General features: G+C 44.1%; 1 protein-coding gene across 1 annotated transcript; it reads right to left on the reverse strand.

Annotated features, from left to right (window-relative positions):
* Positions 1 to 20,517: 20,517 nt before the first annotated feature.
* Positions 20,518 to 21,355, reverse strand: LOC120840371. Its single transcript, XM_040210865.3, has one exon. The coding sequence runs from the start codon at positions 21,130 to 21,132 to the stop codon at positions 20,518 to 20,520; it is 615 nt and encodes a 204-aa protein (XP_040066799.1). The 5' UTR covers positions 21,133 to 21,355.
* Positions 21,356 to 21,571: the final 216 nt, after the last annotated feature.

Consider the following 21,571-nt stretch of genomic DNA (forward strand, 5'->3'; position numbering starts at 1 on the left):
AATGCTCACATCCTATGTAGGGCAGTGTCCGACTTGATTCTCGTGGCAATGTCATATAGCGTCTTTTACTGTTTTCAGGTTTATGTATTTTAAATAACAAAGAAGTAATATTTTACGGTGAACCTTATAACTCTTTCACATCCATCGACCTGTCTATTTCATCACCCTCATTGTTTCCTTGATTTCCTTGGAACGTTTTAAAGAACCCCTTTGGGAACGACCACTTTCCGGTCATTTTAAAAAGCAACGTCGCACTTTCCACCATTTTAAAGCGCGTTCCTAGGTGGAAGTTAGAAAAGGCAGATTTGGGGCTTTTTATATTAAAGGCAAGGCTAGATGCTCGGGCCTAGCAAGTTTCTCTCCAGAGGATGCCACATTATATGTCACCGAACATATTCTTAATGAGGCTTTTGAGGCTATTCCGCAGACTTCTGAAAACATGCCGAAGAGGTGTAAGCCATGGTGGAACAAAGACTGTGCATCTGCAAAAAAAAAAAAAAAAAGACAGCATAAAGCCTGGGATACGTTAAGACCGTGCCGTACTCCTCTCAATAGAATAGAGTTTAAAAGGAGAAAAGCAAAAGCTCAATGGACGAGGAAACGAGCTAAACGAGGAACTTGGATGAAATATGCCTCTTCAGTCAGCAGTTTTGTTTCGCCCAAGGAAGTGTGGTATCGATACCACAAAATCAAGGGTGATTATCACGCTTTTGTGATTCCTCTTTTCCACTCTCCTACAATCTCGCTCAGAGATGTGGCTAATGTCCCCGGAGAGCAGTTCCACAATGTTTCTAGCTCCGATAATTACAGGGCAGAATTTAGACAATTCAAGGCTCGCGCAGAATGCCATCGCGTTAGTATATCTGGAGGAAATACTGCAGGATACAACAAACCTTTCACAACGCGCAAACTTAAGTTGGCTCTTAGTCTTAAGAAACAGTCGGCCCCTCGCCCTGACAGGATTAATTACGAGATGATTTCTGAGCTGGCCCCAAAATCTCTAAAAACTTTGCATTGGTTTTTTAATCATCTGTGGACGCTGGCGTAGTTTCCCCAAGCCTGGAAGCAGGTTCATGGTATCCCATTGTTGAAGCATGGTAAAGACTCGTCAGTTCCATCCAGCTACCGCCCTATTGCACTTAGAAGCAGTCTTGGCAAAATATTTGAGCGGATGATCAATAGGAGACTGGTGCATTTTCTTGAAATACAGGGTTTCTTCGATAGTAACCAGTGTGGTTCCGATCGAAGAAATCGGGCATCCGTTAAATGAAAACACCCGTATATTATATGCTATGCCTTCAATAGTAATTTAAATTCCATATGCTAAAAAAAAAGGGCTTCTCCACTTTTGTGAAGAAGGAAGACCATGTTTGTCGACGTTTAGCACACTCGAAAAACTTTTACTCCAGCATTCACACACCCAAAGAACACTCCTCTCACACAGCGCTGCGTGAGAGGAGTGTTCTTCGGGTGTGTGAACGCTTAAGTGACAGTTTTTTAATTGCGCTAAACGTCGACAAACATGAACAACCAACTCGCCCAATCTCAAGTTCGTACAAGGAAGACCAGCGGAGCTGTACCCGATGCACTGTGTGCTTCTTCTTCGTCGTTGTCTGTTTTTCGCGCTGTTTCCTACAATGAATTCCCACCAGCTCGCCCAACTATCAATTCTTCTATTATAGCTGGAAAGGTTGCCGCCATCTACGAGCGACGGCGGAAACCATACTGGTTGTGTGCTTGCCGCCGTCGCTTATAGATGGCGGTAGCTGTCCAGGTAGGTTTGTGTCGACATACACGGACACGATCCTGGGGAACCTAGCCCTCAGCAGCTCCACTGTAAAAAAAATAAAATAAACGGCCGCTTTGTGGTGATATCTAGGCGATCGTGCAAGTGCTGCGTGATCGAGCGCTCAAGGCTCGATCACGCAGTTCCGTTTGATTTCGTTTGACTGCTCTAAGACTGCCTGCGTCGAATTTTTGCAATGGGGACCCTCACAACGAGAAAATTGGGAGGCGCTGCTGTGCACGACACAACGCAGCGCAACGCAGTTGACGCAGCTGTGTGGACGAGCCTTCAGGCGTGCAGTGCCTTGTCCCTAGCGTCGCTAGCGATCCCAATTGCGAAGGAGGGGGGGGGGGGGGGCGTTTTTAATGCTTGCTACTCCACGTTTATGGCGCTCCATGCTGGCGGCCATCAAAATACTTAAAACCAATGTTTCTATCTTCGTTTGTGACTTTCAAGTCAAAATTGGGGAAGAACAGCTAGCAACGGCTCAGTTTTATCATGGCGCCGATTGCCTTCCACTACGCTGCGAGGGTTTCTTTTTGTTGTATTGGTTTTGTTTTGGACAATAGGGTGCCTGACAGCACTGGCAACAGCGGGTTTCAAATTTCGCGCAAGTGTTTCAAATCCGCGGAACGTCTGACCCTCCTCGCTTTAGATGCACATGTATCACAAATGTGTGGCTGATAGTGTCCCTGTGATATAAACGGAAGACGTTAAAGTGTTTTTTTTTCAACCATCGCACGTTGTCTAACGGTGAAAAGAGGGAGTGGATAAACTCAGAAGCACAGTCACAAGTCAAGAATCATTCTCCGACAACTGCAGCGTGTCTTTGGCAATCTGCGCAGTTGTGTTTGACTCTATTTTCTACAGCTGCGATACGATCTTACACGATGAAGAGCCGGAATGTTCAGGGTGTGTGGGGTAACACTGGGAGACAAAAACCCACTTCGAAACGAATGTAGTGCGTCTTGGTTGTCGAGGTTTAAACCTTTCATCCCCGTCGTCTTCAGCGAACAGCTTCTCGACTGCGGTGCGCTATTTAAAAGGACCATGAAATTACCTTTTTACTTTGCCAAATAACCCTTACAATACACCTTCAATGTTCACTGAAACTCGAAGAGGCATTCGTTTTCTTTTCGGTTTAATAACTTCTACACGAAAAAATAATGGAAGTATCGAGTTTTTCTTCGTCTCCAACTCACGGCGAAACAAGCCGCGGAGTAATTTTGACGATCGTGACGTACTGTGGCACCGAGCAGTAGGAGAATGGGAGCGTTACCGGCGAGCTGGCGGTGTGCCGGTAGGTTTTACCAGAGGGTTTACTGCACCTGGTGGTGCCGATGAAACCGGCAAATTTTGTGAATCGGCGCCTCCCATCACCGCGATAGCCATTGACACATCGCAGCTGAGTGAAATTCAATTAGACAAGTTGCGCCACAGCGACAGCATGCGGCCGTTCCCATACGCCGTTACGACGCGCAGGCAGGTCGTCAGCGCGACAGCCGCTTTTCTCCCACCGTCAGCCGTTTCCGCGGCATCCCTAAAAAGGAGGGGACGCGCTGTCACTCACTGGCGGAGCAGAAAATGCAGAAAGGTTTCTATGGGTTCAAGATTCTTTAACGTTTATTTTGTCAGGACAAGCTCGCAGGGCTCAGTGGATGAAAAAAATAAAAGAAAGATGCAGTACGCTGTCCTGGACGATCACGGCTTTCAAACACGACTTTACTTATAGTACACATCTCGCCACACGCCTTTTCTACGATTTCAAAAGACAATGTTATCTTAGCAGAGATATAGAAACATAGAAATATGATTTCATGATCGCATAGACGTTGTGATATTCAAGGAATGCTAACACTAATCACTTTTTTCAGGTGATGGAAACGCGTCAAAAATTCGAATTCTTCATGCACGCGTTTAAATACAGTACGCACCAGTAATATTTTGATTTTGAGCACACGCATGGAATGCGCAAAATAACAAATCTGGGCGATGTTCGAGGAGTGAAATGCTAAGAAAGCACCACTCCAGTCGAAATAGACAAAGACGACGACACGAGCGTTTCTGCTTACTTGAGGGTGCCGCCACAACATCGCCGCAGGAGTAGATGAATCTTCCCTCCTAGGACGTTCTGAGGTATCATCGCTACAACCGACGTGAATTCATTCAGGATAAGACGTTACGCGGAACGATGAGGTTCCACCACGCCGACCACGTCGATCACCACCACATACGCCATGTTTTTCAGCAGACAGGTGGCTACGCGCAGAAGCAGTCTGATCTTTCTCTTGCTTCGTTTGCCACACGATAAATGGCGCATAGCTCCGAGCAATATAAAATTCGTCAATTTCGGTCACATCGCTAATTATTCAACAAAATGTGGATCAGAATATCTTTTAACAAAATGTTTAAGAAACATTCGCAGGCTATTTATTCTTAAAGGATGAAAACAGCGCAAAAAGAATGACGAACTGGATGAAGGAGGACACAAGCAGAGCGCTGACCCGCAACTAAATTTTATTGGACGCAACAGCGCAATATACGTATACACGCACATTTGAGAACAAAAAAGGAAGACAATCAGCCTAAATAACACAATACAAAAGGCTCGAAAACGAAGTATCGTTTTTAAGAAGACCTACAGAGGGAAAGCGCTAAAACCAAGCTAATCAAGAGGCCAAAAAATTTATCTCCTTTCTTGATAAGGCAACAGAAAGACTGCTGACACACATGACACCTAATCTTTCTATTTCTTAAGCCTCCAGAATTTCGAGTGACAGCTGGTCCCGGCGAGGTTTAGAAACCTCACAAAAGAGGTTTTAGAAATATAAAGATTGGGTGTCATGATTTGGGGGGGGGGGGGGGGTGTGAGCAGTCTTTCTGTTCGACAAACGAGATTAATTTTCTGGCTTCTTGATTACCTTGGTTTTAGCGCGTGCCCTTTGTATTTTTTTTAGGTGCGATACTTTGTTTTTTGTGCTTTTTGTTTTATGTTTTAGGCTGATTCTCTTCCTTTTTTGTTCTCAACTGGGCGTGAATATATTGCACTGTTGCGTCGAACAAAACTTAGTTACGAGTCAGCCAGCGCTCTGTCTGTGTCCTCCTTCATCCAATCCGTCGTCTTTTTTTTTTTTTTTGCGCTGTTTTAATCTTTAAAGTATGTCGTTTCAACTCGCCCAAGCTTCAACTTTCGCTATTTATTGTTTGTGATCATGGTACTGGTGAGGTAGGCTCTTATCTAATAGGCGATGTGGATTTGGCTGACGGCAATCGCAGTGAGAAGGCAGAGAGCTTTCGAAGGAAAGGATATCTGAAAGAATCCGCTTTTCTCTTAAATTTTTTATACCGAAATTATTGTCGGCTCTCTATTTTTTATGTTTTTGTTTTATGTTCACACCTCTTACGACGTGCCGTGCATGAGATTCAATTTCAAAATCGCTCCCTTTTCATTCGATTCGAAATATAGAAGTTTGGTGACTTCTAATGTGGGTAGGAAGCTTATAATTAAGCTCATTTTATGATGCCGTTTTGGTCATTTTACAGTGTAAACACTTAGGTAAATTTTCCCGTGAAGTAAAAAGACCGTATTTTGTTTTGTTCACTTCTATCGCAGTAACCATGCTGTCCTGAATAAAGAAACCTCACTGCTATTCATCTTCGTCATTTCTTTTCGCCTTGCAACTAGGTTGTGATAAGTTTCTTTGTGAAATTTTAAAAGTGCTCTACGGTTCTTCATAATGTTAGAGGAGATATGCTGCGTTTATTTTGTTATCTCCAACATTGCATTTGCAGCTGCGTTTCCTGTGGATATAATGCGCCATATGCACACTTATCAAAAACATAAACAAAAGGATGATGGCAAAGGTGATATCCATGTTTTTAATTCAGTTATCTCGTGTGAAGTTAAGAAAAGTTGGACGCATTCAGAGTAATGATGGCACTTGCTGTGTTTTGATATCTCTGTTACATCCGTTCTTCAGTTTGCTTTTTTTATCTTGGGTCTTTATGTAGTTCTACAGTATCACGTTTGAGTGAACGTATGCACACATATAGGTGGTTAAATTATAAATTTTGTCTAAAGAACTGCAGATAGAAAACGTCAAATTGAGTATGCAAGCAAGCATGGTGAGAAACGACATTGTAACTTGAAACTGTTGGAAAAGGAAAGCAAACACGAAGTTTTGAGCGCATCTTTGAAGGTTTGTGTTAATATGTTTGTGCTGTCCTTCCCGCCTCCGCCCCCCCCCCCCACCCCCACAAATAGACACACACATCCCGTGGCATACAACGCCAGACGGATAGGTCATGCGGTAACTAATAGGATGCTTAATAACTTCCTGTTAATTCATCCAGTGGCTCTGCATTACGTTACGATCACAATACCTTGGATAGTCAATAAATGTAGAAAAAACATCTCCAAAGGCAAGCCTAGGAGCTAGTAATAGACAACACGACCTCTGATTGAAACAACCATGAACCGAAAATTGTAAAAAAAAAAAAACAGTTCGACACGTTTTCTATCACAGAGGGTCAAAACTCATAAAAACAACTTTGTCAGATATAATCACATTTATTTGAGGGTTGTAGTACTTTGCACAATAGTTAACACAAATTCTCTCGAACACACAAAGATATTTTATGGATAAGGAGTGAATTATTTTCCAACTATGCCTCTTCAAATCATGTGGCAAACTTGATCTCTTAAGTGCGATTCACACATCATAGTGTCAAAAAAAAACAATCAGTAATCTCAGCCTACTAGGGATTATTAAGAATGGTCTCTACTCATCAATGCAATGCGAATTCTGGACATATTCTCAGACGATTTCAGCACTCTGACTTTTCCAAAGGGCTTCAAGTTGAAAAATACTAACTTCCTACATGCTCTGCTCGACTACCTCCCCCCCTCCGAAGCGCCAGTCGTATCATTCAAACACCGTCCGAGCTGAATTCGTCGAACGTCTGAAAATGTAAATAGCGTCTTCACGTGAGTAAGGCACTGATGGATTGGGTCTTCGCGGCCTCTTTTCTCAGCCTTGGCCATGCCACGTGTGCCAAGAAAGAACTGCTGTTACCTGAGGCACGAGGCACTAGTCGGAAAACGTATTTTTGAAAGCGATATCTGAACACAGAGCGTTATTGCTACAACTGTTGCTGTCCACTTAGACCGGCATGGGTTAAGTATGTGCAACAGAGATCAAATTCACGGGGTTTAAAACTGCTCTGCTCACTGCTCCTTAAAGTTGCAGCTACTGTTTGAGGCTACTAGAGCAAGGTGGTGTTTCAATTACTAAAGTTGCACACATCACTAGGCCCTTGCAGAAGAAAATTGCTTGATTAATCAGGTCGGCCTCAAAAATGTTTCGCGCACAAATGAGAGAGAAAAAACAATTCAACGGAGCCTGACAAACATGATAGGGCAGACAAGGCAAAATAAAGCTCGACTTATTTCATTGCGATCTTCGGAAATTTCAATCAGTCAAGTGTTGAGTGCATGGGTTAAGCTTGCCAAGTATCTTATGTCGTATCGGACACCAATCAGTTTGGAGGAACACTATACGAACAACAAGGACTTTGTTCTACTGTCCTCAACTTTTTGCTAGTCATAACGTGAATACACGCGTAGTTGAGACACAACAACGATGACTATCAGCGTGAGCTCCTGCTTTGAAATATGCGCCTACAAAGTTCCTTCATACTTCTTTTACAAGCAACGACAACCAATACAAATGACAAAGCACATTTCGCTGGAACACAATGGCGGCATTCAGTTCAAATTTCTGCTGTACGCCGCCATTCGCTTCCTAAAAACTGCACCGTCACCCAGTCGGAGCTTCAGAACATGTCGGTACATGTAGGAGGCTCTATATGCGCCTGAGCTGCACCGCACTCGAGTGACGGCGATGACATATCAAATATACCCGCTTGTGTTTGTATCTCACCATAATATAAAGACAGCGCGCTCAAACTGGAAGCAGAAAATGGGACGGTGCTTCCGTTTTGCATGTTTTAAAATTGCCAGTTTGCACAAACTCGAGCGAGGCGTGAGAGTTAGGGCGTGTAGGTGCCGAGAGAATTAAAATGAACACTTAAACGACGATTCTTGAGGGTTTCATCAACGACGCTCTTGCCTCTGACGTACTTGAGGAAAGCGCTAATTAACGTCCCAGTCACAGTTCGTTGACAATTGTAGACGAGTTCGATTTCTTCGACGACATTTACCAAGCGAGCAGGAACGCAGCTGTGCGTGGTCACTTGACCACACATACCGGAACTAAACAAATTAACTTGAAATCAGAGCACATATTTCCCAAAAATTACTGACTAAATATCAGAAACGTGGTGTATATTTTATTCAAAAATGTGAAAGTATATATGACGCATGATAAATTAGACACGCTTGCTTTTTTTCAAGGTTAAAAAAAAACAAGAAACTGTTTCTTTCTAAAGCTGACGAGTTCTACCTGTAGTCCATCAACTTGGGCGTTCTATCATGTCCGCAACCACGCTGTGCCGCGTCCTCCCCCTCTCCCCCTCCCACGACCCCTGCCCGACCGGCGGGTCGAGGCACGTGACAGCACAGACTGAAAAACGCTGGACGCGGATAGGTTTTAGAGCGCCAACGAACAAAACACTTACCCTGGAGTAGGATCGAGCAAATTTTGTAACACGGAGCCAGATAACAAAGCAATAGTGCTGAATGAGATGACGTCGTCAGCAAAGCCCAACGCTGGGCAGATTTAACACGACGATTGCGTCAACGTTCGGTTCAAACTTGACTCGAAGCCAACCGCTGACGCAGCACTTGTTTCCAATCTGTGTCCAGCGTTGGCCTTCGTTGGTGACAGAAAAATGTCAGCACTGCAGTGTTGTGCTCTAGGCGGTGTTGGTCGAGCTTTCTCCGTCGGTGCGCAGGTGGTGGAACTCCTCCTCACCCACCCTTAGCCACGAGACCACCCTCGTTAGCCAATTAGATTCGAGTTTCCATTATTGCTCCTCTCCCCCGTCAACCAATCAGCGTCTAGCTTCGCGGCTGCTTTACTTTTTGGGTTTTACGAAATGCCGAACAACCGGCCAAAGAAGGCTTCACGTTAAAAGGCAATAAATTTAAGTTAGAAAAACCGTCTTAGGGGGGGGGGGGGGGGACTTGATGGTGTGAGAGCTGAGTTTCGCAAGTGGTTTAAACTTAAGGTGTACCTTTTTCGCACTGTGTATATTTAGAGCTGTACCAATGTAATGATTCTCTTTCGTCAATATTGTGTACCCATACTGATTTAATTACGAAGAGCACGGATGAAATGAAACCCTGTACCGCCACATTACTTTAAGGAATGTAAATTATGAAATCGTGATAAATATGTTGACAGAAAGACTACAAGGCGTAATCAACATTATTGTTTGTCCGCACCAGACATGCGGTATTAAAGGAAGGACTAATGTTACTATGGTATACGCAGCGCGAAGTATTTCAGAGTGCTGCAACGATCTCTATTGAAGGGTTGCAGTTCTACAGGTCGACCTCGAGAATGCATTTGACTGTATCGCAGGAGATTTATTTTTCTGTTTGAAAAACATGTTGATGTAGGTTGTGCTGTACGATGGGTTTCGCATGGTTCACCACCATTTTTTCTACCAGTCTCGCGGTGAACAATTGTGTTCATGAGCGCATTCCTTTTTTTCTATTGTGCGAAAAGGATGCCCCTTTTCGCCGCAACTTTCGTTTTTCAATATCGCTAAAACCTTTTGTTTAGGTGCGGTACAAAGCTGTCTGATTCACGGCTTCAACTTACATGCCAACGAGGTCCGTATTCGGTCTAAAGCCAACAATGTTACTATTGTTTGTGTTGAGCAGGAAAGCGTAAAGAAGGCCATAGAACGAACACGGACGTATTGCGTGCAAACGTGCCGTGCTCTCATTTGGCAAAACTGTCTAGGTTATAGGTACGGGCACTAGCCAACAAAAAGCACTTTTTAGGCGCATCATGTCGTCTGACACGGCGGCGCTTTATATATGAGTGACGCGGGAACACATCACCACAAGAAAAAAAAATTGAAAGAAGAAATTAAATTCTTGCGTTCCAAGGCGGATAAGTGGGGAGGTAAGGGTGTTTCAACTTTTATAGGAGCAGCGTGTTATGTACAGATTGGATTTAAATTTAGTTTCCCCTCTTTATCGTGTTGGCCATTCTATTGCAGTCATCTGCGGCGTCGCTCTCCGAACAACTGCAATGCTGCCGAATGGGCCGTTCCAGAGTGTGCGCCCAGCCTTTTCTTTCTTTGCTTCCATTCTCTTATGGTTTGAAAATAAACTGTTTGAAATGTAACTCTGACTTGGATGGCCGCTGCCTATACAGCCTTCATACAGCGGTATGCAGTAGTTTTTGCTGTGAAGGTCTTGCATGTGCTGCAAGTGTTGCAAAGTTCGCGAGTCAACCTCCAACGCATGCACCGCGGGACTGCTGTTTCTATTTTGGAGCGCAAATACGAAACGTACGTGCCGACCTATCTTTATTTTTGCCGCATCAAAACTATTTTTTTTGTGTCTGTCACATCTGTTTATTAGATAGCTGGTAAATAGGTTTATGTCTTTAAGGGGCCAGGAGGGCCCTATTCTACGTGTGGTCATCCAGGTTGCACTGTGAGCGGCGCTGCCTAGGTCTGTTTTCTCTACAGATGGTGATATCAGTTCTGATGTACGATTTTCTTAAAGGGGTTGTCGCTGCACATTGTTTTTTGGTAGCGCGAATTTTGTTTTTCTTTTTATCGTGTATTTTTTGTGTGTCCTGATTGCGCTTGACCAAATACTAGATCGGTCTCGTTTTTTTCATATTTCACTGTCCCGTTTTCTTTACAGTAAAGACCAAGGGCAAGATGTTTTGAAGCGTGTTAAGCGAATAACGTTCCCCGCCTACATCAAAACGTTTCTTTGTTGTTGTGTTTTTAAGTTACATAGTAAAACCCAGCCAATTAAGATATGGTTGGGAGTAAATGTATTCCCGTGTCACGGTGTTTAAACTGCCTACTCCGCAAAGTGCCAGAATCAATCAAACATTTGCTTCCAGAATGTTGAGACGCAGTGTCTTTTGGTACGTCATTTAGAGGACTATAAGAATAAATCCCGTTAACACCCTTTAATATTCGTTATTTGTTTGTAGATAAATCAGACAATATTTGGCTCTATTACAAAATAATGCTTCTGTGGAAATGCCGTATGGCAGTTCGCATACTGACGTAAGTGTACCTCCGGTGTACAGTAGCCTCCTCCTGACTGCCTGCCACTTCTTGAACAGCTGGCGCCACTCAAGAATTTGTAACTTGCTGGAAACCTTTCTATGCTTCGCTTACAAACATTAGCCATTGCCGCTGATGGTTTTAACATTTTACTCGACATTTGTTATGTCTGTGTCACCTGACAAGCCATGCAATAAAGAAACAAATGTGACGTAGCTTTGTGGAAGCGCGCCGACTTCACACGCAACAGACCCAGGATCGAATCCTGTAAACACCGTGGCATCGAGCGATGGTTTTCATGCAGTTGGCAGTATCGACGGAGTATGGCCTACGCCAAACTATGAAAACTAAACTATCAAGAACTACAACTACAACAACCACGAACGTAAATTTACAATGGTGAGAAGAGTCCATAACAGCAGTCGTTGTGGAAAGCCCGAGTTGAAAGGTCAAATGAGTATTTTTATATTGTTTTGACGCGGTGCTCTACTGGGACGTTCCGCGGCGAACCCTGGACAAAACATTTGCTTGTAGCGCACACGAAATAAGTTATCTGCTTGTTGTCGTAACCGACTGAACGCCGTATGATTTACTTGCGGTCACTGGCTTGCACAGTACCTAAAAGAGCCACACTGGAGTGCGGCATGCCGATGTAGATGCCCAATCTGTGTGCCAGATTTTTTCTCGGAGCATTAGTCCAATCATAAAAAATGTATAGGGATTTAGAGATCGCCCTGATTGGTTGCCAGTCCTAGAAGGACTGGTGCGTGAAGTTGGGCTAGTGTGTTTTATCAGACTGCTTCAGTTGTAACTGAATTTAACCAGTTTCGAAGTGTATTTGAAAAAAAAAATGTGAATGAAAGAGTTTTTGCAGTAAAAAAGTACTTGACCAAGTTGGCGTCTCTTGTGACTGTTTTGCGAATTCACGAAAGGCTCTAAGCCGACCAGTCTAGCTTTTATTTTATCTCTCGTGATTATTCTAGAATATTGTAGCAAAACGTTCTAATGTATTGCTTGCTACTGTGCAAAATGTTCTCTACAACATAGTGTGTATAAATAAAGTTGATACTCGCAACATTTAGACAGTCATTCTCTGTCAGTAGCGCAGGATGTTTGTGCCTTTACCTTTATGTTGGCCGGTATTTTCCATTTCACACCCATGTCCTTTTTTTATTCGTGACAATGTGTAGGACGTTAAGATGTTACGTGTGTTATGTAAATCAATGATTGAATGTGAATGTCGGTTTTTTTTTCTTACTTTGTGTTTAAAAAGGAACGCGAAGCTGCAACCTGGACTGTTGTTCCACTTACATGCCGGCTTGCTTACCCTATTGCACATAATCGCAATTTTGTTTTAGCTAGAACATCCAAAAGGTGATTTATTTACATTTATTGTTTACGATTATCGAATATCTGAAACCCAATCTGTCTAAACTGTAATATATATAATACTATTTCAATCACTGTTCTGTATAATATATAGTATTTGGGAAAAGCGTTTTAGCAACATATTTTTTATTATAACCAAAACCTAACTCGACCAAGAATAAGACTGTACTATGGCTTCAGAAAGCGATGTTCGCGCTCGAGGATGTAAACGAAATTTTAAATCAAATAAAAATATAGTGAGTACTTAGGGTTTTTAGTACTTACGATTTTTACAATAGCCAAACATATCTCTATCCTGTTCTCCAGGAACTACCACAAGGACTGCCGTCAAGTAGAGCAGTGTTGCCGACCCCGGGGCCATGGCGGTAGCGTCCGCTTTGGGAGAAGTATGGGAGTAAGTGGTAATTTAAAAATAAAGTTATTTTTGTGACTGGCTCTAGATGGGCCTGAAATCGAGCCGCAGCTGTGGTGTTTGTTCTTTTTTTTTTCGCCGCTATTTTACTGAAATAGAAGACACGGTCACCTCCTATTAGCGCATAATATACTAAAATTTGTGAATCACGAACCTGGAACAATAGGTAGCTTGAACAATCCACAGGTGTCTTTTTTAAACATGCTGATTTGATTCTAACGTGTTCTCTCGAAAAGCCTTTTATCGTCTCAACTATAATAACCTTTTAGAAAAATTAGTTTTGTATGTTTTGGTGTATTATTTGTACGGTTAATTCTAATTTTATTTATTTTACAAATGAAAAGCAAGAAGGCAATACATACAGGTGGAATACAAGAAAACCAGACATAAATACAAAACCTTAGGCTAAGTAAGACACAGCGCTAAAAAAAAGTATCAAATCATGTTGTTAGTGATTTTTCTGCGAAACAATGCGATCAGTGGTAAAGGTGATGGTTTAAAGAAACAGTATTTTATGAGATAATTGTAGCAGGGAGAAATGAGCTGGTGAATGCAATATTTTTTTCTTGTAGACCTTTGACACTCCGGCTGTGGCTGAGGTGTGAAGCTGACCTGTTCGGGTCTTGTTGTGCGGCGAGACAAGTTGAGATGTATTGTTGTAAACCTATCGAAAAGATATAATTGTGCAATGATTTGCCGATATTGCAAGGAAGGAATTTCGGGGAAAGAACATTAGTGACGCTAATGGTACTTGAGTACGACGATGTTATGAAACGGGCTGCCCAATTTTTAATACTCTGTAAGTAAATTATAAGGTATTCCCATGATAAATTTGAGATGGATTATGTGAGTTGTATTTCGGGCCTTGAAAATGTTTCCTAAGTTAGATTTCTTATGCATGAGGGATGTATTTAATTTTCTTTTAAACTTCTGAGCATAAAACATAAGCAGTTATTGACTGCGACTCTGAATGTATTAAGTCCTGGTCGGTGAAGTAAGAGTATAAAAAAAAACCTAATTCCTTGTAAAAGAATAAACGTTCGTGTTGCAGTATGTAATGGCAATAGCGACGTTTTACTCCATGAGATAATTTTGATGTCCTTCTAGAATGTAATGAGGTCATCTGGTTCTGAGATATTCTGAGTTCTGAGAGAGGAATAGCATACAGTCATTGGCAAAAAGCCGGATGGAAGAAGAAATGTTCGTTGGCAGATCATTGATGTAAATTAGAAACAACAGTGTTGAGAGCCCGGCAGCTTGAGGAATTCCGTATGTAACCCTAGCTAAAGGACAGCTGAGATCGCTTGCGACAGTGCATTGGAAGCGGGTTATAGGTATTTTCTAAAACTATCTTCGGTGAGAATCAAATATTTCTTGGAGTAAAAAACAATTTTCTCTCCGGGTGGAGCCTTTTATTTAAGGCAGTAGTTTGCTCCTTTTGAAAACTCACTTAATCACTCTACACTGTGCGCTCGCACACGTTTATGGGCCACCTCAGCAAAATGTAGGCCCGGACACTCGGATAATGTTATCATAGTAATAAGATGATGATCATTATTATTGTCCGCGTCGCGGTACAAATGTGTTTACGGGTCCGTCAAATCTATGATGGCTTGTGGGACAGGGCAATGCAAGTCGCCAAATGCGAGCTAACACAAGAGAACTGGAAATATACTCAACTAGAAGTACTATGCACACACAAACTCAACTTCTCTGAAGGTTAATTCAAATCCTGCCTAATTAACCCTCCCCCCTTCTCCCCGACCCCGCCACCCCCCCCCCCCCCCCCCCCAAAAAAAAAGAAAAAAAAAAAAAAAGGTGTATGTTTGACATATATGCGCGGAGCTATTTTTTACCTTTCTTCTTAGAATCCAGGGAAATTACACAATCGGGTAGCTAATAGAAGCTTTCGGAAACGTAGCACTCTCCCGTTTCCATTCAGTACCTCGTGAAACAACGGGGTTTCTTAGATCTCATCAACTGCCTAAGAATCCGAGATGGTACATGTGGGATATCGTAGTTATCCGTCCAAAAATACCGAATTACTTTTTATTGGTACAACTAACAGAAATTTGGCATTTCTAGATTGGCGAAGAGATTCGTGTTGTTTCACTAACTTTAACTGTACGCCACATTTTTAAAAGACATTTAAACCCACTGCTTACCTTCTCGTGCCAGAGCTTTGTACTGCGCGCGAACACTGTCATGCCAAACTCTAGCATACTCTACGCCAAGGCATGAACGAGGATTTTCTAACGTGGAAAGAAACAAAAACTCTGATTCTCTAATATTGTTTCACACACAAGCTATAATTCCGTAAGACACGACATATGTAGGCTAACTGCTTGTTCCAGGACATTTTTCATTCAAAAATAAGACCCATATATGAACTTCGTGCTGCTTACCTATTGAATAAGAACGTTACTGCCAGACACGCTATCGACCACGCGTAAATAGAAAGGCTCATCTATGAAATCATGTTTTAGCGGATCACGGACACAGATCAACTTAGTTTTCACTGGATTTACCTTTATAAGATTGGAGGCGTACCAGTCCACTGAGCTACTGGAATTAGTTTGCAAATTATTACTGGCACTGTCGAAATCTACATGTCTGGAAATAAGCCAAATGATGTAGGAATCTTGATAACATTTAGAACCCGGAATGAGAGAGACAAGGTCGTTAACATGAATATTGAACAGCAGCGGCGATAACACACAGTCTCGGCAAATCCCTGCTCATTGATAATAAATGGAGCTTGCTTCACGGTCCCTTCGAACTCGTTGCAATCGATTTGATAGAAAATCTGACAGAATGGAAAGAAAAGACCCACGAAACCCGATCTTAAGCAATTTACATAGCAAAATATTGTAGCTGACGGTGTTGAAAGCTTTTGCAACCTTTAGAAACAGCGCACAAGAAAATGTATTGTCATCGGAAGCGGAGTTAAAAAAAAATGGCGACGTCACCGAGCAAAGATTGCGTGCCCTTTCCAGGCTTTTCCCACAAGTGTCCCAGTACAGCAGAATAGACAGGGTGCGGTAGTTTTCTGTTGCTTTTGATTGACCCCCTTGGAAATCTGTCTAACAATAGCCATTTTAAACGCTTCGGAAATTGAACATGTTTGAATGAAAACTTTGAGCATATAAAGCAGTACATGTTTGAGCGAATCAAAATTCCTTTGTAGAAAACCAACGGTAATTCCCTGAGCGCCAGTTGATCTTCTCCACTTAATACTGAACAAGGCAGAGCGCCAACCCCTTCATCAATCTCTTAAAGAAAAGCCGACGCACAATTCGTCCCTTTCAAGGTTAATTCCTTCGCGCTCCAATTTAGTATTTGCTGGGACGAAGCGGCAGAAAGGTGTTAAATTTTCCCACCCTCCATTTAGTATCGTCACCAAAATTCTTAACTGCGGCGTAATCAAGTGAGCGCTAGCAGTGGCGTGCACCCTCAAAGACCGTTTGTAAGGGACCAGGTTTTCGCGATATTCAAACCATTTTTTATATTTTTTTTATGGAAGAAAATCTTTTTGGCAGAGCAAACATTTACTTTATTTCTAGTCGCACGAAACATTTCACGAAGTTGAGCATTTGCAGGTGTTCGCCTAAACACGCCCATAAATTTTCTTGCTCCGCGATTGCAGACGAAATATCTGCGCTTAACCGAACGCGATCTGACTTACGTTTTTTAACTACAATGTTGCGCTGTGCCTTTAACTTGAAAGAGTCGTGGAGAACAACACATTTTCGATAGACATCAGAATATGACGCCATTTTGAGAAACGAGCTCCAATCGTAACACGACGCTAGGGAGTCCATAATTTGTTTATCAAAATTTCTAAACTTTGTCAACTGTATTTGGCGCATTCCAACGTGCGGTGCCAAATCATTTAACATAAAAAAGTGGTCAGCCAGCTTTTGCAAAATTACTGCCGACCTTTCAATGGTGTTTAGAGTCCTAACTGAAATATTGTAGATACATGAAGAAACGAGGCTTCCGGCCATAAATTCCTCCCTTGTTGGGGAACTAGTAGTACTTTCGATACCAGCCCTAGCAAGTGTGTTAACGTAGTCACAAACCTCAGGCTTGTCATCTTTCAGCAAATCTACGCTGATGTCCCCTACGATGAAAAGTAACCCCCTACTGTAACTCGCGGCTATGATCTCCGAGAGCTCCTGAAGAAATTGTCTGACACTTTTGACAGGGGGCCTATAACAGGCTAAAAAATAAGTAGTGAAAGGAGTTCTCGATTTAAAAAAAATAGGGTCTACGTAACTGAAAGCTACTTCTTGTCTTAAAACGAGCCATTCTCTTTTTATGTAAACTACGAGCCCCCTTCACTGGAATACTGTTGAGAAAGCCCAAAGGAATCGTACCAGTCAACTGAATAAGATCCGACAGTGCATATGGAACTTTTGATAAAGAAACGAAAAACGCATCTGTACGAGACGGAACTCCATTTACCAAAAATTTAAACTTTTCTCATTATTTCTTAAGACTTTTAATATTAACATGAGCAACAGAAAAGGATTGAAAAAAATAACGAGTGGCTGCTAAAACTCTTTGAAGCCCTTACACCTATTAAAGGTCACTGTCATGGTCTAGCGTATTTTTTTTTCAGATCTTGAACGTTGTTGAAACGGACAATGTCCATGTTTTCCGTCTTCTTTGAGTAGACTTATCCCTATTTAGCCCAGACGAACCTGTAACCCATGTCCTTTTCTCTTACCCTAGACTTCCAGAACAGCTCCCTGCAGACCCGGGACAGGTGCTCATTAAAAATTACACTTGAGAGTGCATCTGACTTTGGCAGTTTTTGCAGGCGACTACGGTAACTCATCGGCCTTTCTCTCACGTCGCACGACGCAAAACGCAACCAGAATTGGGGCACCGGCACCCCTCTTCGACGAAAGACGACATATTTTATTGCGATCACTTTGCTGGGGGACTGGTAGTTCAAGTTTTGTGGCAGTGTTAATGAGCAGCAAACACAGATCCTCGTTCTCGCCATAGATTTCCGAAGTCGTCTTCTTCACAAATGTCTGCATGCCGCTTAGATCACTCTGACGTAGCGTAATCGTGTGCGACTGCTTGCTGACTATCCCCTTCAAATTCGCCAGCTCACTTTCTAAGTTTTCAGTTCATTCGTCTTTGCCCTTGACCATGTCCAAATGTGTATCATACTGGCCAGAACAGAATTCGACTGACGCCTGTAGGCCACCTTTTTTACCTTTTAGCAGTTCAAAAGCAGGATTACGAGACAGTAGATCAACGACCTTGGCCGGGAGTGGTAACAATTTATCTACAGTGGTCTTGATAGAAAGCAACATGTCAAGTTTGTTGCTTAACTCGTCCAGAGTTGCCGAGCAGCTATTCGGAAGCTTTGAGTCTTCCAGACTGCTAGCGAGACTAGAGCGAGAGCTTTTACGACGGCATGTCTTGCACCATTAATTCAGACGTTTTTGGCTCATGGATTTAAAAGTGCTGTCTGTAACTCCCGCACATAATTTTTTGATGGTAAGAATTATTACATTCGACACACGCTGTCTATTTTTTATTAGAGGAAACCGCCTCCAAGCGCACTAGGCAGTCCACAGTGACCCGTGGGCGGCAGAAATACGAGAGAGACGTTTAAAAGACGATAGTCTCACCTGTGACGAGGTCGAAAAGCACACGTGGGCTAAAACTTGTTGTCGACCACGTAGACAGACGCCACCCCCTGTTCTTCAGAACACGTACACGTTTGCTTGAGTTCACGGAAGTTGTGGAGGGCTGCAGCTTTTTCTGGGCGCAATGGGAAGGCAGTGTGACACTGAAGAACGTCTAAGGAAGAACCTCCTGAGCTTGTCCTGGTGCCCCCGGCGACTGCTATGGTGGGTGTCTCCCGCGATGTTGTTGAGCGATTCCCGCGTTCGGCTCGAGCATTCGTACTCCACGTTGCGGCGAAGGCTGGCAGCAGACGGGCGGCGTGACGAAAAGCGGAGTACACACTGAGTTAGCTCAGACGCCTGTACTGCGGCCCCTGACGGTGGCGAGCATGAGTCTTGAACCAAGCTCACCGGCGACTGCCGGTGAGCTTGCGCCACAGTTGATAATAATAATAATGATAATCGTAATAACTAATCAAGCAGGCTTTATTATAGTGGCCAGGAACAACTAATGGATCTTAGTGCTGGCACACTTACAAAAAAAGACGAAAATACACAAATAAACAAACATGCACGCGAGTGCAGAAGGGGAGCACTCGTTCACCAGTCTGACAATAAAACATTTACCAAGTGCGAAAGACAGTCGAATCAACAAGAGAAATCAAAAGCACAAAGCAGAAATATCACCAGGGTCGCTAAACTCGTCAGACACAAAGTTGGGGCCGAAGTTCGCGGAGCGTGCTCATTGGATACTCGCAACGATGGCGTCACGCTGGGCGAGATGTCAATCATTAAAACTCTCTCGGTGCTCAAGTTTAAGCGAGATAGAGAAATACAAAGTCACAGCGAACTTCATCAGAGCGCGCGCAAGCAACACCGTGGGGCCAGTCGATTAAACAGCTGCACTGATGACGGCGCGCCCGCGTGTCCCTACATTCCCATGCGGCGTTCGGGTCAATGCTGTCTAGATTGTCCCTAGGCAGAGTCTGAATACTCTGAAGTTTGTCGTCGCATGATCGTCGTTTGTGTAAGTAGTCGGTGACGACAAAGTGACGTTTCACAACTTTGGGACGGAGTTATTTGAGGACGAAATCTTAGCTTCGGAATTGAGGCGAGATTGAACTTCGTGATATTGTGGAGCCGTGCGCGGTGTGCGCGATATTAGAGCTCATTTTCCGTCCCTGCCAACCACGTTACCGAAGCCACCGCGAGGCAGTATAGGTAGTGATGTCGGTTAGCGTGTGAGAGATGAGGGGGAAACAGGGGTGGGCGAGAAAAGAACCGGGGGAAGGAAAATGAGGAGGCGTACGACCAACACACATACACAATTCGGGGTCAGGATGTGCCGTAGAGAATGTTCGGGAGAGAGACAGGGGGGGGGGGGGTTGAATTAAAGGGGTACATCCCTTATTGCGAATGTGTCGTTGTACCTTTCTGAAATATAGGCTGAGTGCGATCGCCTTCCTCCCCCCCCCCCCACCCCCTTATCCCTTTATGTCCCTTGTCCCCTATTTCCATGCAACTTGGGAGGGGGGGAGGGTAATGGCCCCCTTCTGGTCCCCCTGTTTCGACGCACCTGTTCGGAAGTGTTTGAACTGAGAGACGGCGAGGAACGCAGTAGAGCGTAATGTGGTATCTGGAGTAACAGGCCGATGGGGTTCTTCGCTGGCACATCTTTATTGCAGGACTACCGGAGTACGACACATAGTCACGGGCGTGAGAGAGCGGCAGGATAGCAGCGGGTGGTGCAAACGGTGCGCTGGCTCAGATAGATATGGCGCCCCGGAACAGTGGCGCGAGACGCACGAGCGCGCGCTAGCTGTTGCCCGCTTATTGTGTCACCCATACAACACTCCCCCACACTTAGTTCAGCACAGTAATACCATTCGACGGCGTTCCAGTGCAATACTCACAAAGTAACACGATATGACAATTTAACAAAACACGAGAATAATTGAAGTTCTGGAAAGTACAAAGTACAGACATACTAAATACAAAATAAATACAGTTCTGAAAAACACAAAGTCCTCGTCTTTTTCTCTTCCTTCTCAAGGCGAAAACCTATTAGGCGCACGCCGTTGCCGTTCGGGATACCGGCGCAGAATTTCTTGCGGCTGGGCTGGGGAACGACCGGAGACTGGAGTTGATCCCATGTCTTGTCCCTCTACCACCGGTGACCCAACTGGAGGCAGCTCGTTCACGAGTCCCCCTTGCCCTGGGGTTGGCGATGATGGCAGGACACTCGGTATCAGCAAACCACCTTCCTCCTCCTCTGGGGTAGAACTCTCCCGCAACCGCAGGTGGTCTTGGTGTCGCCGCCACACGAAGGTCCCCCGCGGTGTGGTCACGCGAAGCCTGTAGGAGACCGGTCCGGATCTAGCCATGACGACTCCGTGCAACCACCTCTCACCCGGCCGGAAGTTCTTGACGTACACCTTATCACCCGGCACGAAGTGTCGGTGTTTGCCACTGTGCTTCACCTGTAGCACGTCCTGCTTGCGGTGAACAGTTTCCTCTGCAGAGGGTCGCAGTCTGTCGAGACGGGTAGTGAGCCGCCGCCCAAGCAGCAACTCCGCAGGACTCTGAAGGGTTGTGGCGTGCGGTGTGTTTCTGTAAGCTAACAAGAAACTTGCTAGTCGACGGGACAGAGGCCGGCCCGGCATCTCTTTTCGTAAGGCCTCCTTCAGGGTGCGGATGAAACGCTCAGCCAGCCCATTACTTGATGGATGGTAGGGGGCGGTCCTGACGTGCCTCACACCGTTCTCTCGCAAGAAAATCTGAAATTCTTGGGAACAAAATTGGGGGCCATTGTCACTGACAACAACATCTGGCAGACCGAAATGACTAAACAGCTCCCTCAGCTTTTCAATAGTTGCTTCGGCCGATGTGCTGTTCATCATAAAAACCTCGGGCCACTTGGAGTGGGAGTCGACGCTCACCAGAAAATGGCGGCCCTGGAAAGGTCCCGCAAAATCCAAGTGCAGCCTTTGCCACGGACGAGTTGGCCAGGACCACGGATGCAGCGGGGCTGGACCTGGAAGACTCTGCTGCTGTTGGCAGGTATCACACGACCTGACGCGATATTCAATATCCGCATCGACC

Source organism: Ixodes scapularis, unplaced genomic scaffold (genome assembly GCF_016920785.2).
Source record: "Ixodes scapularis isolate PalLabHiFi unplaced genomic scaffold, ASM1692078v2 PGA_scaffold12__126_contigs__length_90152505, whole genome shotgun sequence".
In the NCBI taxonomy this organism is placed as follows: Eukaryota; Metazoa; Arthropoda; class Arachnida; order Ixodida; family Ixodidae; genus Ixodes; species Ixodes scapularis.